Genomic DNA, 16,689 nt, shown 5'->3' with positions numbered 1-16,689 from the left:
TCCTACCGGCAGATTGAATCAGAGTAGTTGGATGTCACCTGAGAGGTTTCCAGAACTCTTCATCCACAATATGGGCTACATTTAGAAGGACTTTCCTAATATTGGAAACGTTTTAAACATTCAAAAAACACGACAATGTTCATGGTTAACTACTAATTTAGGCTAATGTTAAAAGTCGACCTCGAAGGAATTAAACATTCAATGAAAGCGAAAAACATTAGCATAGGCTCCTATTTTTTATTAAATCAGTTGGCAATGGTGGGCTATCCCATAGCCATGGGCGCAGTTTGTAGCTTCTGAAATAATCTATATGAAAATCATATCATTAAAAAACCTGTCACTGTTAATAGAAATGTTATGGTCACACTCAACAACCATACAAAGTGTTAGCCACAATTAACACCACACAATACCAACTAAGTTGTTTATTGAACTTTCAAAACAGATACTTTGTATGTTTGGTAAATCTGGAAAAAATGCCACCATACCACTCAGGTTTGTGGAAATGTCTATCACTTTATCAAAATCCATCTCCAATCTCAAATCAAGAGTCATACAGCCATTGAGTGTGCATCTTGTCCTCTTTGTTAAGGCAAGAGAATCCCAGTATGCATGAGCTGTGGGCCTCCCTTCTAGATTTCTTTTTTGCACACACAAAAACATCAACTATAAGAGCTCTGTGGTGAACCATGATCAATCTCATGATTATTCTCAAATCGATCCTACAGGCAAGGTGAAACAAAGTAAGGAGAAACTTTCAAGGTTCACACAGATGGTTCCACAACAAAAGCCACAATGGGAAAGAAACATTTCAGAGGACATAACAAAACATTTTATGGCCACCCGCAGGTTCACTGATATTAGCCAAATCTGCAGTGGAGACCTGGAGTTCCATGATTACATGAAATTTACATTAAATATGAATATTTAGGGTATTCATTCCAAAATAAGTTAGAATTAATTTAACACATTGAGAGACAACAAAAACAAGTTGGGGACAAAGTGACCGCAAGCATTGTGAGGGATAATAAACAACAATTCACCCCAAACTCTGAACACACAGTCCTAAGTGTCAACCAGGAGTTAGTACTCAAATGAATACTTGTACCTCAAACACTTTGGGGCTCTAGTTTGGCAACAGAAACATGGAACAAAGGGCTTGAAACTGCCCAGTAAGCTTGACTTAATAAATATAAAAAAATGGCACGGTAATGTTCATCCAAGGGACTGAATTAAACCATTCATAATACATTGCAATGCTGTGCTTTTATGAAATGTATGTGACTTACGGTGCAACAGTAAAGGTTGAGAATAAAGGATGGTGAAGATTTTTTTCTTCTGTACATGTAACCCTTAATCCCTGGCAACCTTATACTGTTTATTCTATAGAGGTCCCATTTCCTCACAGAGCTCTCAAGTATATCATTATGTTGCTATAGCCACCATTCATTTTAATCAGAGATTTTTTTAGAATGTATTTTAGACTGTTCGAATTGTGATATACAAGTGATTTCTGAGTGAAAATGTTATTAGGATTTAGCGTCGGCCACTTTTTATGGAGCTGCATAGCTGGCTTTGGTCATTTAAGTTTTTCAATGCTACAACTATATTGACTGTGTCTGCCATTTTCACTTGCCGTTTCCATACACAAACTAGAGGCAACGGAGTTATAATAGGACTATCCCATTATATTTCAACAGACTAGGAGAGGCTCTCTTTTTTTAAGGTCAATGGAATGAAATGGAAAAGGTCATCCAAAAAAGAAGCTCTCAGTTCTAGCTCTCCACAAATTGGTCAGCCTATACTTATAACAGATACATGTTCAATTTCATTTGTTTCACATCAGTTGTATTTGTTCCATTCTATTCTTTTTGGGCATAGTAAGTCTGTGGTTTATGGGCCTTTAAGCGGGCATCTCTGGATTTCTGCTTCCACAGTGCTCTTTAAGGCATCATGGGCCTTCTTAAGGTCTACGAGAATATGAAAGTATGCTTTGAGTTTCATTGTCCTCTCCTCCTCGTCATCAAAGTTGACCTCTTGGAAGCTCTGCATGAATTGCATATAGGACTCATTAAGTGCCGTGGTCATCTCAACGAGACGCTGGTTCCTCTCAGAGAGGTGAACGGAGACAAAGAAATCCTGAGTATGGCCAAATGAACCCTTCTGGACAAAAATGTCGGTTCTTTGAGGGTCCAGACGAGCCCTTTTAGTGCCATAGTTATGAAGGCTCTCTAAGGTAGCGTCACAAGCCAGGACCGGGCCCACTAATGCCTCTGGGTTGCAGACGTAGCAATGCCATTTTTTGCCTGCATACAAGATGGCTGACAGCGCTTTACGTCCAAAGTTGCGTAAAATACACTTTTTACAGAAGGCATTTGTGCAGTAGTCGCAGCAAATAAGGTTCCCCCCTTCAGCACACCACCTAGACATAAGCACAGAAAAGGAGATTGTGTTTAAGTAAACCAAACATTTATTCGAAAATATAAGCTTACAATCTTATGGTTAGCTTACAGGTAAGGATTTGCACTAAACATTGGTCAAGCTTCAAGGATTTGTAGTGGAGCATCTCCAGACTACTATCTATAGAGAGCTAGCAGTGGCACTGCTGGACATAGCTGTTAAAACAATTAACATAAACAGAAATCTAGCACTAAAAGACTGGCTCTATAGCCAGGTTTCAACTAAAACTATTTCTAATATCTTGAGATCATCATGTAGTTTGCACAACATAAGTGACGTATAGTGACATAAATATATGAATATATATGAAATATCAACAGTGCATTATAACAGTTTTAAGTCTTAAGCGTTTTACCATACCTGCACTGTTCATCTGTCCCATCCACATCCTTGCTGATGTCATCGCTCATGTAGTAACTGTAACAAGACTAAAATAAAAGACACCCAATCATCATTACTGGGTTTTTTTTTTTTTTTTGCTAAAAAGTATTGAGCCATGTTTTGCCTAGATCTTTCGTTGTTTTCCTGTTTTACACACCCAAACAACTTACCTTGCAGATAAGCACTCCGAGCGCTGGGTGTCTGTACATGGCATCCCACTGAAAGTGATTCATTTGCTGCCCACAAGCAGTGCAGTTGACGGTCTGCAGATAAAAGTCTATGGGCAACAACAAAAAATGTCTTGTCACACTCAATTTTATGTCAGCAGACCATGTAGAGATATGCATACAGTATATACACGTTCCTGATATTCACTATACCTAACTACTATTTTTTTTTTCATGATAGGAATATCGGGAGTTGAATTACTTTTCACTAAACCTGAAGACACAGTTAGGAACAGCAGTATCACAACACTGCTTTACTGGTTCATTGTGACAAAGGCTGAAAATCTTAAGTGCAATCGGAACTCACTAGTCAGTGAGGAAACCCCTTTGGTTGTGGTCTGCTGGTCTTTGAAATCACTGTCGCAGCCGCTCTCGGAGGCACACCCCCCTGTCTCACTCGAAGAGCTGTGAGATGAGGGCTCCACTGGTCTCTGTAATTTGGGGGGGTGTTTACGGGGGCGTCCCCTTCCCCTCGGCCTTGGCTTCACTTGCGGGGTCAGTGTGGAAGAGGAGGAGGATGAGGAGTAAGAAGGAGAGGAGGACTGGCCTTGAGGCATGCTCTTCTTCATGCTGGTCATTTCAAGGTCAGGGGATGAGCTCTTGTCCGACTCAAACATGCCAATTCCCTCCATGCTAGCGTCAGTAGATGATGACTGGGGAGGCATCTGCTGTACCCATAGCGAGCACCTGCTCTCCTCGTCCATTGGTTGAATGTCTCTTTCATCCTCTTGGTCATCTCCCATAGCAGACGTTTGACCTTCCTTGACCTTGGATGCAGGCTGCTCTTGCTCGTTGGAAGGGTACAGCGTCCTCAGGTCCTCCTGTCCACTTCTACGAAGCTCCATTTCTACTGCCTGTTGCAAGGCATCATAGGCGTTCTGTAGGTCTATGGGAACATTGGAGTAGTCCCTCAGTTTAAGGGTTCGGTCTTCCTCTTCGTCACTGCTGTCCTCCTCGCAGCCTTCCATAAACTGCACAAACGACTGGTTGAGTGCCATGGTCATCTCAATCAGGCGCTGAGTCCTTTGCAAAAGGCCAGAGGAGAGAGAGAAGGACTGACCATCTTGAGTCTGGTGATGCTGACCCTTTTGATCCAAAATTTTCCCTCTCTGCGGGTCCAGGCGCCCCCTTCTTGTGCCACAATTGTGGAGATTCTGAAGGGTAGCGTCACAAGCCATGACCAACTTCACAAGAGGCTCAGGGCAACACACATAACAGTGCCATTTCTTATCAGCGTCCATGATGACGGACAGCTCTTTACGTCCAAAGTTGCGCAACACACACTTTTTACAGAAGGCATTGGTGCAGTAGTCGCAACAAATCAGATTGCCTCCCTCTGCGCACCATCTAAACAAACAGAGGCATATGTGTTAGATGCAAAGTTTTAGGAAACATAAGCAATCGTGTTCACCAGCACATTAAGTGATCTTATGTACCTGCATTGGGCATCAGTCCCATCGGCATCCTTGCTGATGTCATCGCTCATGTAGTATCTGAAACAAGACTGAAACGAGACAACCATACATCATTCTTGCTAACTTCACAATTATTCACTTTTTCTCTGCATTTCTCTTGTATGTCATTACACAAATTACCTTGCAGATGAGCACTTTGAGGGCTGGATGTCTGTAGACAGAGTCCTTCTGGAAGTGATTGACCTGCTGTCCACAAGCTGTACAGCTTACTACCTGGTAATCAAAGTCTAAACAAATGCATACGTTAAGGCCCTTGTTTATTTTTTGCCTGTTTATTTGCTTGTGGTTATGTTTTAGACAAAAACTCACTTTGTTTGATCAATCTATTCTGTTTACTTCGTGTTTTGCTGCCGAATTCTGGACCTCTGAACTCATCCCCATCGTCCTCCACAGGCTGCGGTCTCACCACAACCGTCCCTAAGAAGATTTGCAAGGTTGAACTGAAATGCATGACACTGCCATAGAACATTATTTGCTATAGGTGATCAAACTTCCAACAAGCAGTGTAAGAGAAGTGCCAAACCTTTTGGGAGAAAGTCGAGGTTTAGATCACTGGAGTCGTTGGATGCGATGCTTCTACTGTCCGAGGAACAGTCCGACTCGTCCTGACCAGTATGTCTGACCACTATCAAGGGCTTCCTATATTCAGATGTCAATTTCCATTAGAACTTAGCAGTAGCAGTGATAGCCTTAGTAGTGCTAGGCAGCATAGGGCTGCTTGCTCACCAAAGTCGATTCATGTTTGAATCTGTGCAGAGAAATACAACAGCATGTAAGGGCACCTTCACAGAGTAACCATATATTATATCTTATGTCCTGAAACTATCCAAAGCTGACAATTTTAACTCAGCAAGTAAAGCAAGCAAAGAAGAGGACATTTTTCCTGTTAAGATATGTCTTAACATGTCCCAAGATGTTCTAGCTTTTGGTGTTGATGATGACTGAAAATTTGTATGTACTGTGACGACTAAAAATTCTAAATAACATGCTAGACATGCAATCAAATTATGAGCTCTGACGATTTGAAAGCGTGATTTGTAGTGAAATATCTTCCACTGTCGCTGTAAGAAATGCCCGATCAACTGGGCTAACAACTCCACTAATGGAGTATCTCAAAGGTGTGGCATTCTTTAACTACAACAGAGGTAGCAATATAGCTCAATTAGTTGCTTGAGGATGTGATAGTGAGTGAAAGAGTTGAGAAGTCTGTGCTAGTAGTAGCTAACCAAAACCTAAACCAGAGATAAAGAAAAGGTTGAAGGAATTTCAGCGCCACCGAGTACAGATCAGAAGAATGTAACAATTCTGGTTGCTAGATACAGTATGCTTGACTTTATCATTAACAGTATTGTAATTCTCATTAAAGATTTTTCACCCCAATGTTCCTATACAGTCTATGAATCTTGATTTTTTGTTTGCTGCTTTTGAGGCTTTTGTCTACATTCCAGGGCCTGAAAGTACAATAACATGTTTAAAAAATATAAACAATATGCACAGAATTCATAGGAATGTTTTCTTTCACATGCTGGTGAATCATGCAATTTGTAATTTGTAAAAATGCCCCTGTTCTGACAGCCTGTTAGAGACCCACAATAAATTACCATAGATCAGTAATTACTTAACTCTTGCATACAATGCATAAACATTATTCATAAGTATATGTCTTCTAGTTCATCTATCAAAAGAGTAGCTCACCTCCTGGAACGAGCATTGGGAGGCTGTGTGGTCTCATGAAGTTGCTTCGTCTCATTAGAGCAACTGGGCTGTAGAATACAACAAATAATCTATCTAAAAGATCTTCTGGAGTAAAGGTATTCAATTGCACTTCATTTGTTTTTTATTTGAGAAGCCACAGCTCTAATGTTTAATCAATTATTTATTTATTTTTTTTTAAAAAAAAGAGTAAATCCAACAGCATAATGCTCTGCAAATAAAAGTTCAAAACAATATCTGGACTCTAACACTTATCAGTAGCGATATGAAAGAACTAAATACACATGCTTTCATCTGGTATTCCATAACACATACATTACAATAGAACTTTGAATATTAATGCTTATAAAATTTGCTTATATTATTTGTAAATCCCTAAGAAAAGCAGGGTAAATGGTACATACCAGCGTCTCCTCCTTTAAAGTTTGGTCAGTTTCCTGGGACACTATGGAATTGGCAGCCACCAAACCTTAAACATGAATGAAAGAAAGATCATTAATATCTTGTCTTTCTCTAAACTATCTTTTAAACCCCCTAGTCCATACTGAAACTTTTTCGTCCTGATTTTCCATGTGTTATTTTTGTAAATTCAGGGCTGAGACACTGAATTAGTTGGAGCAGGTCACATGGTAGGGGAAGCACTGATTAAGCCACTACCTGTGGCTAATGGGTAAAACCACACCTGTCCTGCAGCCTTGGCTCATAATTAGGTCAATTTAGGCCATATCTCTAGCCTCACTGGAGTAGAGGCTTGCTGTCTCTCTTATTTGTGTTTCTGTATGAGTTGGGCAAACATGGATTGCCATCTGCCTGTGTTTTCTGTTTGGATTTTCACCACTACCAACAACAACAAAAAAAGACCTAACAAAAAATTACAATGCTTGATTGAGCGTCTCAAAGAGAATCACAGGGCATTGGGAGCGAAAGGTAAGTGATCTCTTAAAGGATAATTCCGGTATTTAGCACTTTGAGTCTCTTTTCTGGTTTGTTTGGGATGAACTAGAGTGGTGGACACCGACATTTTGACTATTGGTCCTGTCTCGACTTTTCTGACTCGTTTTGAATCTCCTTTACTGCTTCAGAGTGGCTGCCTATGGGCATGCACAAACATGTCCTTAAAACAACCCTCATTTTCAAAACTGTGCATCTCTCTAAGTGGTTAGTGGTGTTTGTTGATTATTAAAAATGTATTGTATGATTTATGATTTCCAGCCGTGTTATTTGCTATTGTGGAACTATTTTTTCAGATACCTCACAACCGCGTATAAACTTCCGCTCAATATTTGAGCCTGAAGCATAGACCGTAAAAGAAGGTCTCGCGGAAAGACTACAACCAAATGTAAACAGCCCCTGTTTCCGTTTCCGGTGGCGCAGTAATATCAACATGCAATGAGTCTTCTAACAGAAATCAATAAGATTTTACAAAATGCCAAATAAAACGACAGAAACTGTATTTCGCTATGCTACAGTGGGTCCCAGTTAAAAATTGACACTTCATACACGATCAAGGTGATTCACGCAGCTGGGTGAAATGTAAGTACAACTGCAGCCGCTTGGGGGCAGCATAGTCCGCTGTGGCGTTCCACGGTCGAACCAGACGGCGCATTCGACAGCAAGGGCTGTGATTGGCCGAGTTTTCAGTGCGTTTCTGTGTGTTTTTAGCAGCCCCTGCAACATGCTAGTCCACTGTAGCCTAAGCTTTGTACATAATGTTAAACATAGTTTTGGATTCAGTGGCAAGATTTCTTGATTGTACAGTGCCTGTCTCTCAGTAATGTTTTAAAATGAGAGCTTTGTCAGCTGGCAGTAGGCTACTTTGTCGGTAGTCATGAGAAGTTCGCTTGCTAACAGAACATAAATATGCTGCCCAGAAACCTTGTGAATAGTTCAGATTTTTTTTACTATACTAACGAGGTTGAAATATAGACTTTGCCTACAGCATCTCCTTAAAGGGACACCAGGCAAGCCTGATGCTTTTTCTCTACGAAACTCCCCCTCGCTCGGTCTGAAGCTCTTTTCCTTTTCTTTGCATCTTCCGTCAAGGGTTTTCACTGCTTCTTTGCCGGCTCTGCCATTATACACACATTTGCAACAATCGCTAGCGTTTCATTAGCCTCCCTCTGTGCTGTGGATGCAGGATGGAAACTGAAACTGCTTCGGTCGCCGGGTACGATACACTGAACTTGCAAGCGGGATATTCTTCCTACAGGCAGTAGGGGCGGGCGAGAGAGTCTTCATTCGCCCTGTAATGAGTCATTTAACCATATACCGACTTACGAAGATGAGTAATTAACACGAAAACGTTGCCTGGTGTCCCTTTAACAGTAATGTTAACAAAATGACAGCATTCATATGACAAAGGAAAACGAATTCGGTCACTCAAGACTGTGCCACAGCAACCAATGTAGGCTACAGTCCTACCCAATAGGCCTACTCGAAGCAGATAGTGTTGTCTGACGGTCGAGTGGGTTAATGCACGTATTTCCAGAGCAGGTCTGCAACTTTCAGGCAGTTCTGAGTTCGAATCTAGGCAGGAGCAGAGCCATATAAAGGCCTAGGCCTATTGTTATCATTTTTTGCAAGGTGTTGCTCCTGGCAATACTTGTTTATAAGACGTTTGGTGATTAATTGATAGCTGTTTTTGGGACACGTTAAACGTTCTTTATAATGAGCGCATCCGGGGAGTAAAACGACTGTTACGCGCTGTTACAACTGTAGGCTACAATGATTGCAATACAAAAATATGCGCGTGCTAGTTTAGTTAGTTTTGTGATGTTTGGCACTTTTGCCTCATGTGTTTTCAGGTTTGAGGGCTTTTTTGGCAAGATTGACCTTGGTTAGACTCTGCATGTTATTTCTCCGTATGGAAAATAAAGTAAATTTTCGACACACGTCTCTTCAATAACAAGTGTTGCTTGTTAAAACATGTGACTAGTGAAACTCAAATGATTTTAGAAATATTTAGCCAAAGCCAAAAAGTGTTAGAGAGAAGGAGAGACGCCGGTGCAGCTCAGATGTCTTCTTAATTTTCTTTATTCTTTAGTAAAAGGTGTAGATTATTAAACTTTGACTAACGTTTCGATGTTCGTTAGTCAAAAACATCGACACATCGAAACGTTAGTCAAAGTTTAATAATGTTCTGCACCTTTTACTAAAGAATAAAGAAAATTAAGACGACATCTGAGCTGCACCGCGTCTCTCCTTCTCTCTAAAACAGGGGTGTCAAACATAGGCCTACGGCCCGGATATTGTTATGCTATAGGCTACTTTTTTTGCAATGCACGGACCTAAAACCGGGAAACGGACAAATATTGTACACGCGTGAATTTGTTTTTGCGGGGGTGGGTGGGTGTACGTACCATAGCGCTCTCTCTCTCTCACACACACACACACTCGCCATATCTTGCTTTGCCGCAAACTCAGCAATGAAATCATAGGCCAGTTTGCAGGTAGCATAACGTCTTTTTCAATTAATAAAAGGGAGAGCCCAGTCTTGAGGTGCGCAAATAGTTGTTAATAGCCTGTTCAACCTCGAAAAGCTTCGTTCACCCGATGCCAGTCACTGATCGCAATTTCAAATTTCGGGAAGCTTCGTTCAATCTATTTAAGTTTTAAGTGCAGTAGGCCCCTATCTGCCCCCTTTGGAATTATATCTCGAGCCTATTATAAGGTCCAGTGCGTTATGTGCTGGGATTCGGACGTGCTCAAAAAGAAAAGAAAAACACTTTTTTTTATAGACGGTTAAGAGGAGCAATACGAGTCGTGTCATTCAGACTCAACCCTTGTTGCTTTGATATCTTTTTCGTTGTCGTTTGAACGTCGGCAAGCAGGCATGTTGCGGTTGTAATTTAAGTGAAATTTCTACAGTAGGCCTACAACATGCAACATGCTTGTTAGGCTGGGCTACTGTCAATGTACTTGTACAGGTAAATGTTCAACAATTGCTGGTGTACAGGCTATAATCAATTAGCTAAATAATTTGTCTAGCTGTTTAAAAAAAAATTGTGCTACATTAAAACGCAATAGGTGCTTTGATATCTTTTTCGTTTGAACGTCGGCAAGCAGGCATGCTGAGGTTGCAATGAATGAGGATAATTGGTTTTATCTGCGGATTTATTTTTTGCATTATTTTGAATATGACTCGCTCCAGTCTCAACAGCACGTCTAGGCCTACTTTTTCCACACCCATCTAAGTTCTAACACACCCTCTCGCTTTCTCTCTCTCCATCCCTGCGCACGATGCTTTCTTAAAGAAGCTGCAACATCTTACAACAATTGCATCTACATTTTCATATTAGAATGTTTTGTCAAGTGTAAGCTTAAACTACCGTGATCAATTTAAGTTCCCGTGCCCCCGCTGTAAGTCTCATGTGCTTATCGTTACACTATCAAATCTATCTTTGTCAAGTAACCGTGACAAATAGGGTATGATATATAAACTCACGCTATTGTATTATCATATATGTTTGGTAATGGCTCAGCTTTCTGATTGTTCTACTGACTTGGAAACTGCATCATGGAAGCAGTAAGTCAAGTCGCATCAAAAATAGTAGTGGCAGCAGAACTCCAAAGTGACACCTTGTGGTTGTTTGTGTCAACTGCAGTTTGTGTCATTTCTGCTGAGAAAATGGGGTGCGTGATTCCTGAAGGAACCCGTCCAAACTTAACTGGGACCCACTGTACTTGTTTTGGAACATCAACGAACCACTAACCACTCGGTGAGTTGCACAGTTTTGAAAACGAACGTTAAGGGTTGTTTTAAGGACATGTTTGTGCATGCCCATAGGCAGCTACTCTGAAGTAGTCAAAGGCGATTCAAAACTAGTCAGAAAAGTCGAGACAGGACCCATCGTTAAAAGTTCGGTGTCCACCACTCTAGTTCACCTAAAAACAAACCAGAAAAGGGACTCCAAGTGCTAAATACCGGAATTATCCTTTAATGGGCACCCAACCCATCAGGCTTTAGCTTCAAGCTTTATTTCATGTCATCTTCAGAGAAAGAGATCTCCGTTTCTGCATCAAGGCAGAGACGCAGCCTTTTTTTACAAAAGGCACTTCAGAGCGTGGTGGTGTTTGTAAGGTTTATGCGTGTTTTTGGATAGATTTTTTGCTGCTGCTTTTACAATCATCATTTTGAAAGGTCAGTGCCATACATGAGGTGTAAGTGTTCTCATAGCATAACAGGGTGAACCTTACCATTCAGATGTTGTGGTAATGGCACATCTTCATCTTGTTCATCAGCCACATGAGACAGAAACTCCTGAAGTTTTGTGACCAGCACGTTCAATTTTCCATATCTAGGCTCTGGGCTGTAAAACACAGTCGTTTTCATGTCACATCAAAATCACATCTATTTCATGGTCTTCATTAAAAGGAGCTATTGTGTAACACCCAGGCTACACCGGGTACGCAACTGAAGCATTCTGTTCACAGAACATAAACAGTGTTTCCCAGAGAATTGAATTCCATTCGTGGTGAATGGTTAGCAGAATTAACTTGAATGCAACAGTTTTTAACAAATTAGCACAGCGTGGTTATGATGCTACCCAGATTTTAGCACAATTTAATACAACCTGGAAAATCATTGTTTGGTGGTCAATGTTGATATTGTGGTGGGCCACCACAAATAAGTCAATGTATGGGAAACACTGATAAAAATAGTTTTAGAAGACTGGTGTAATGGGGGGCGCTGTGGTGCAGCAGGCTACAGTGCCCCTACCATGTACGGGTCTGAATGCCAACGGGGACCCAGGTTGGAATCCGACCTGCGGTAATTTCCCGATTCCCACCCCATCTCGCTCTCCCACTTACTTCCTGTCACTCTTCACTGTCCTGTCCCAATAAAGACAAAAAATATATATACTGAAAAAAAAAAAAAAAGAAGACTGGTGTAACTTTTCTTGATGTATGCATGATTATAGTGGAAGCTAATTGATGCAGCAGACGCTCGCGCGAACAGACCGCTTCAGTTACTCGCCCGGTGTAGCCTTCCTGTAATTCTGTAGGAATCGAGTCACACTCCACTATTATATTGACTAGCATTGTATTCAGTGCAATGGTACAAAGTGGTAATACAAGAATGCCGGCCCTGTGCTAGCTGATTTGCATGCTAACTTAGTAGATATCTGTAGGAGGAAAAAACTATATATGGCACCTTGAAATGGATTTTATATTATTCTCCAACACATACCGTATTTTCTGGACTATAAGTCGCATCAGTCAAAAAATGCATCATGAAGAGGAAAAAAAAACATATAAGTCGCACCAGACTATAAGTCACATTTATTTAGAAATGTATTTTACAAAAACCAAGAACAGACAGACTATGTAACTGGACACAGAGGCCAAAAAGATTGAGAATTCTACCGGGAATGTTAATGAAGACGAAGGAGTGAATGGCAAGCTGAGGGGAGCTGGGCAATAACGAAGGCGGCCGAGTAGGGCCCGACAGTAATTGTAAAGCAATTTACAAAAGATTAACTGAAGAAAAATGCTGATGTGGTACATGCTAGAAATGTGGTTAGCAAGAAATGTGGAGAATGTAATGCAATCAAGCACTTTGGACGATGTCGAGGCACAAGCCGGCAGCAGAACAAATGCTCGGGAGGCTACCTGCAAGAGAACTAGAGAGAAAAAGATGCGCGTTTTAAAATAATGTGACTAAGGACTGAATGGCCGTAAGCTGAGGCGAGACGAAGGCATTCAACGAGGCCTGACGGTAATTGTAAAGCAATTTACAAAATATTCACTAAACAAAAATACTGATGTTGTACAGGAAAATTTAGCTAGAAATGTGGAGAATGCAATGCAATCAAGCATTTTGGGCGATGTTGAGGCACACATGCGCACATGTGTCAGTCAATCGTACCAGTCTGCATAATCTTTGCAGCCAATAGTGTTGCACAGGTTAAGGTTTTTTAACATCCGCACCCACCCGACCCGTCAGGAGAGTCGACCTGAACCCGACCCGACAAAAAAAACAACAATGTGCCTATAGCCTAGGCTATTCTTTGTAGTTCATATTGAGGTAGAGACAATGCTTTCTTATTAACTAAACACTGAAACAAGAAGAATTTGCACTGTAGGCTATATGCTTCAACAAAGAGTTGTTGCTCTAGGCTTGGCTCGCTAGCATGTTGAGTTAATTGAATCTGAATCTAGCAGCGGCAGGTTGCAGCGCACCCTCTGTCACGCGCCTGTGTGAGAGGGAGAGGGGAAGAGAAGATGGAAGGTCTTGTAGACTAATCATCATATCGTAACCTGTTTTATGCAGTTAAGAGAGATTGCAAGAAGGTTTGTTGCACTTTATGTTCTGTAGCCTACATTATTAATAACTAAGTGAGAACTTTGTGAAAAGAAGTGCTTTGTCAATTTTTGACCCGCCGCCCGCGATATTTTCCGATCAAGCTTACCCGCACCCGCCCGACCCGGGTGTCCGCGGGTAACGGGTTGACCCACACAACACTAGCAGCCGACCTTACAGTGTCCCTGTAAAGACTGTTGCAATGCCTCACCTTATCTGCCTCGTTTTAACGGTTATGATAATGCTGAAGAGAAAGTAATCATTCTCAAAATAACCTATGGGTGAGTTTTGTTTTCAAATTATTTCATGCATGTCTGGATAACGGGTGAGGAATGTTTAGGACACAGGCCATCGTACATCCTAAAATTATGGCCAGGGTTTTTTATTTACTTAGGCTGTGCAAAGCACAGGCCTTGATTTGGGGCAGGCTGGTATTCGAGGCAGGCCTTTATTTCTTACGTGCGTTTTATTGTGAGACATGCATTTCGTTTGGAGCGGCATACTGGTAGGCTATCAAAAACAGAAGATGTTCCGTTTGGGATTTAATTTACTTTTTGACTGTTTGATTATATTGCTAAACGTTGGGACTGATGGGAACTGAAATCTGGGAGGTATTTGATGGTTCACTATTAAGTGATTGACAATCACTATTATTGATTGACAATCAAAAATCCAGTAGAAACTAGATGGCAGAAGTGTGTAGGCCAATCGGCCCACCATTTTTTTCTACTTCGCTACCTACAGATGTTTGACAGGTATGATATTTCGAAACGGCGTGTTATTTCCCATAGACATTCGACGCCCGGAAGTTGGGTGGACACGGCTGTTTCGGAGGCGGGACTTATTTCGGAGAGGTCTATGGAGAGGGTCTCCGCAGAAAAACGTAAGTAGCCTACTTGTAATGTCAGCAAAGATTGTTAAGGCGGAGCCCCGCCTTAACAATCTTTGATGTCAGTGCACCTTGCTCTTCTTCCAGTTGCCGCCATTTTGTGTAGAGAAAGTCGATTACTGAATGCGGCACAAGCTATATGATGTGCTGCGCACGGGCAACTCTATCTACGTTTGACTCGCATCACATCAGGCAGCGAATATAGGAGAGTTCGGTAATCAACCGCAAAAAAAGAAGAGTTCGGTAATTGACTTTCTACACTTACAAAGGTAAAAATACTTTCGTTTGACTGCAGAGAACCTTTAGTATATGTGTAAAGTTTTTTTTTTTTTTAGCCTAGTTAAAGGTACACTGTGCAATATTTCCACCTTTACGAAGGCAATTTGATGGTAGACAAACTTTTAATAGGCAAATCGTTAATCTAGCACAGCATAGATGTAGCCAGTAATAAGCTTTGTTATGTCCTTACGAGTTTTTGTATGTTAAATTTTGATCAATAAAAAGCGAGTCTCTACCTAGAAAACCAGCCATGTTACTTCAAGAACGGTGGCCCGACAAATCTCGCGAGAATCGTAAAAAAATAAACATTACCTTGTCAGTAGATATAGCTCTTTGGAGATAGTTTTTGCCAGTTATTAATCCTTCACCTCCACAACAAAAGCATTTTCATTGCACAAATTTACACTAGTTATCATCCAAAAATAATTCCACGATTTATAGACCTGGACTTTCCCTTTAAGGCATAGAGGGGAAACATGCACACTATAAATGGCTGTAGCCTACACGTTGGCATGCTTGGCCTACTATCCACAAAATCCTGTGGGTGAAACTGAAGACTCTTCACATACCAGAACAAATAGTAGTACTGTTGAAAAGGTCAGAATCTAGTCAAATCTATGGAGTTTACACTAGGTTATCTGATAGGATATTGAGCGAGCTATATGAAATGGCAGCAAACCGACAAAATGTCCACCTAACAAGAGCCTAGACCAGATTGTGGGAGAATTATTTCGTTATAGCATCATCAGAATCGAACAGCTGTGACCTGATTTAAGATAGCAAATAACCTTTCATTCAATGTTGTTTTAGTACAAAGGCACAAAAAACTATTTTAAAGCACCACGTAGTTTGTCGTGATGCTATTCGGAATAATGCTTGGTCCTAATACCATGTTTAATTATCTGTGTAACAGGACCACTGAACTTCATCTCTGAACATGTTGGCAATCAATAGGATGATGCTGTAATGAATCGAGCAGGCGAAATTTAGGCCTACGTCCAAAAAATACAGAATGCTTTACTCGTTAAGTGTCCTACTGCGTGCTGTTCAATATCCCCCCATTAATTTCGTTATTTCCTAACAATTCCATACGGAAAATACCAGAACACCAAGGGATCAAGTTGATCTCTAGCAACAATTTTAAATTGACCGTGATGTTGGAATAGTCTGGTTTGAAGTTATGATAGTCAGCTTACTGTAGTTGTCTAACTGAAATAGCATGGCTCAGATTACCCATGACTGAGCTGATGACAGTCGCAATATAACAATACCCAAATCTCTAATGCTAATGTGGTCTCTGTATGTCTCCAAATGAGCACTACCAGTTAACTTACCTTATTAAAATATGAAAACCTATACGTCCCAGTAATGTAGTAACGGTTAACTTGCCTCTTTATTTAGCTACCTAGGAGAGCTACCGTTAGCATCGATAAGTAGCAAGACGGCTATTGATAGTCTTCAGATTCTCAATAGAGCCAGAGCTGGCTACCACACTCCAAAAATCTTAACCAACTGTCCGACATTTCCCAAATAAACCAAATCGTTAGAGGCTGAACTTAATTTAACGAAGACCTGAAAAAGCTTGACATCATAAACTATCCAGACAGAGAAGTAGCTAGGTTTAGCAAGTTAGCTAGCTGGCTAACATTAGGTAAAATATTGTCCATACCTGAGAATATCTGTTGACATTTTCAGCTACTTTCAAACACGTCTCTTAGATGATGTTCATCTGTTTAGGTTGTTTAGGTGCAAATACTTTCATTAGGTGATTCGGTGTAGAAAATCCCACCGTTATCAAGCTAGCAAGTGCTAACTGCCTTCTTTCAACTCCTGGGCAATTTGGATGAGTGTGGGTAGTGGGTACTTGTGTGTCCATTATTTGCCATTCCTCCCCCCCTCCCTTCCTTCGCTACGTCTTAGCCCCTCCCACAAAAACAGGAAGGACTCAAGGAAGGATGCTAG

At 41.0% G+C, this 16,689-nt stretch overlaps 1 protein-coding gene across 2 annotated transcripts; it reads right to left on the bottom strand.

Moving 5' to 3' along the window:
• Window positions 1–410: 410 nt before the first annotated feature.
• Window positions 411–16,596, bottom strand: atrxl (ATRX chromatin remodeler, like). 2 transcript variants are annotated; one of them, XM_076273748.1, is made up of 12 exons: window positions 16,397–16,596; window positions 11,453–11,565; window positions 6,661–6,725; window positions 6,239–6,306; window positions 5,067–5,182; window positions 4,853–4,960; window positions 4,664–4,770; window positions 4,505–4,572; window positions 3,376–4,415; window positions 3,012–3,118; window positions 2,821–2,888; window positions 411–2,422 (listed from the first exon to the last, which is right to left on the bottom strand). In XM_076273748.1, the coding sequence occupies exons 1-12, from the start codon at window positions 16,414–16,416 to the stop codon at window positions 1,894–1,896; spliced, it is 2,409 nt and encodes an 802-aa protein (XP_076129863.1). In that variant the 5' UTR covers window positions 16,417–16,596; the 3' UTR covers window positions 411–1,893. The 2 variants fall into 2 exon arrangements, with proteins under 2 accessions (XP_076129863.1, XP_076129864.1); XM_076273749.1 differs by having other exon boundaries at window positions 4,880–4,960.
• Window positions 16,597–16,689: the final 93 nt, after the last annotated feature.

The sequence above is a fragment of the Alosa pseudoharengus genome, unplaced genomic scaffold (genome assembly GCF_046254945.1).
Source record: "Alosa pseudoharengus isolate Yale_2024_CS ecotype anadromous, Long Island Sound unplaced genomic scaffold, YU_APseudo_1.1 YU_APseudo_1.1_scf_8, whole genome shotgun sequence".
In the NCBI taxonomy this organism is placed as follows: Eukaryota; Metazoa; Chordata; class Actinopteri; order Clupeiformes; family Clupeidae; genus Alosa; species Alosa pseudoharengus.
This window is presented reverse-complemented; position numbering and strand designations above follow the sequence as displayed.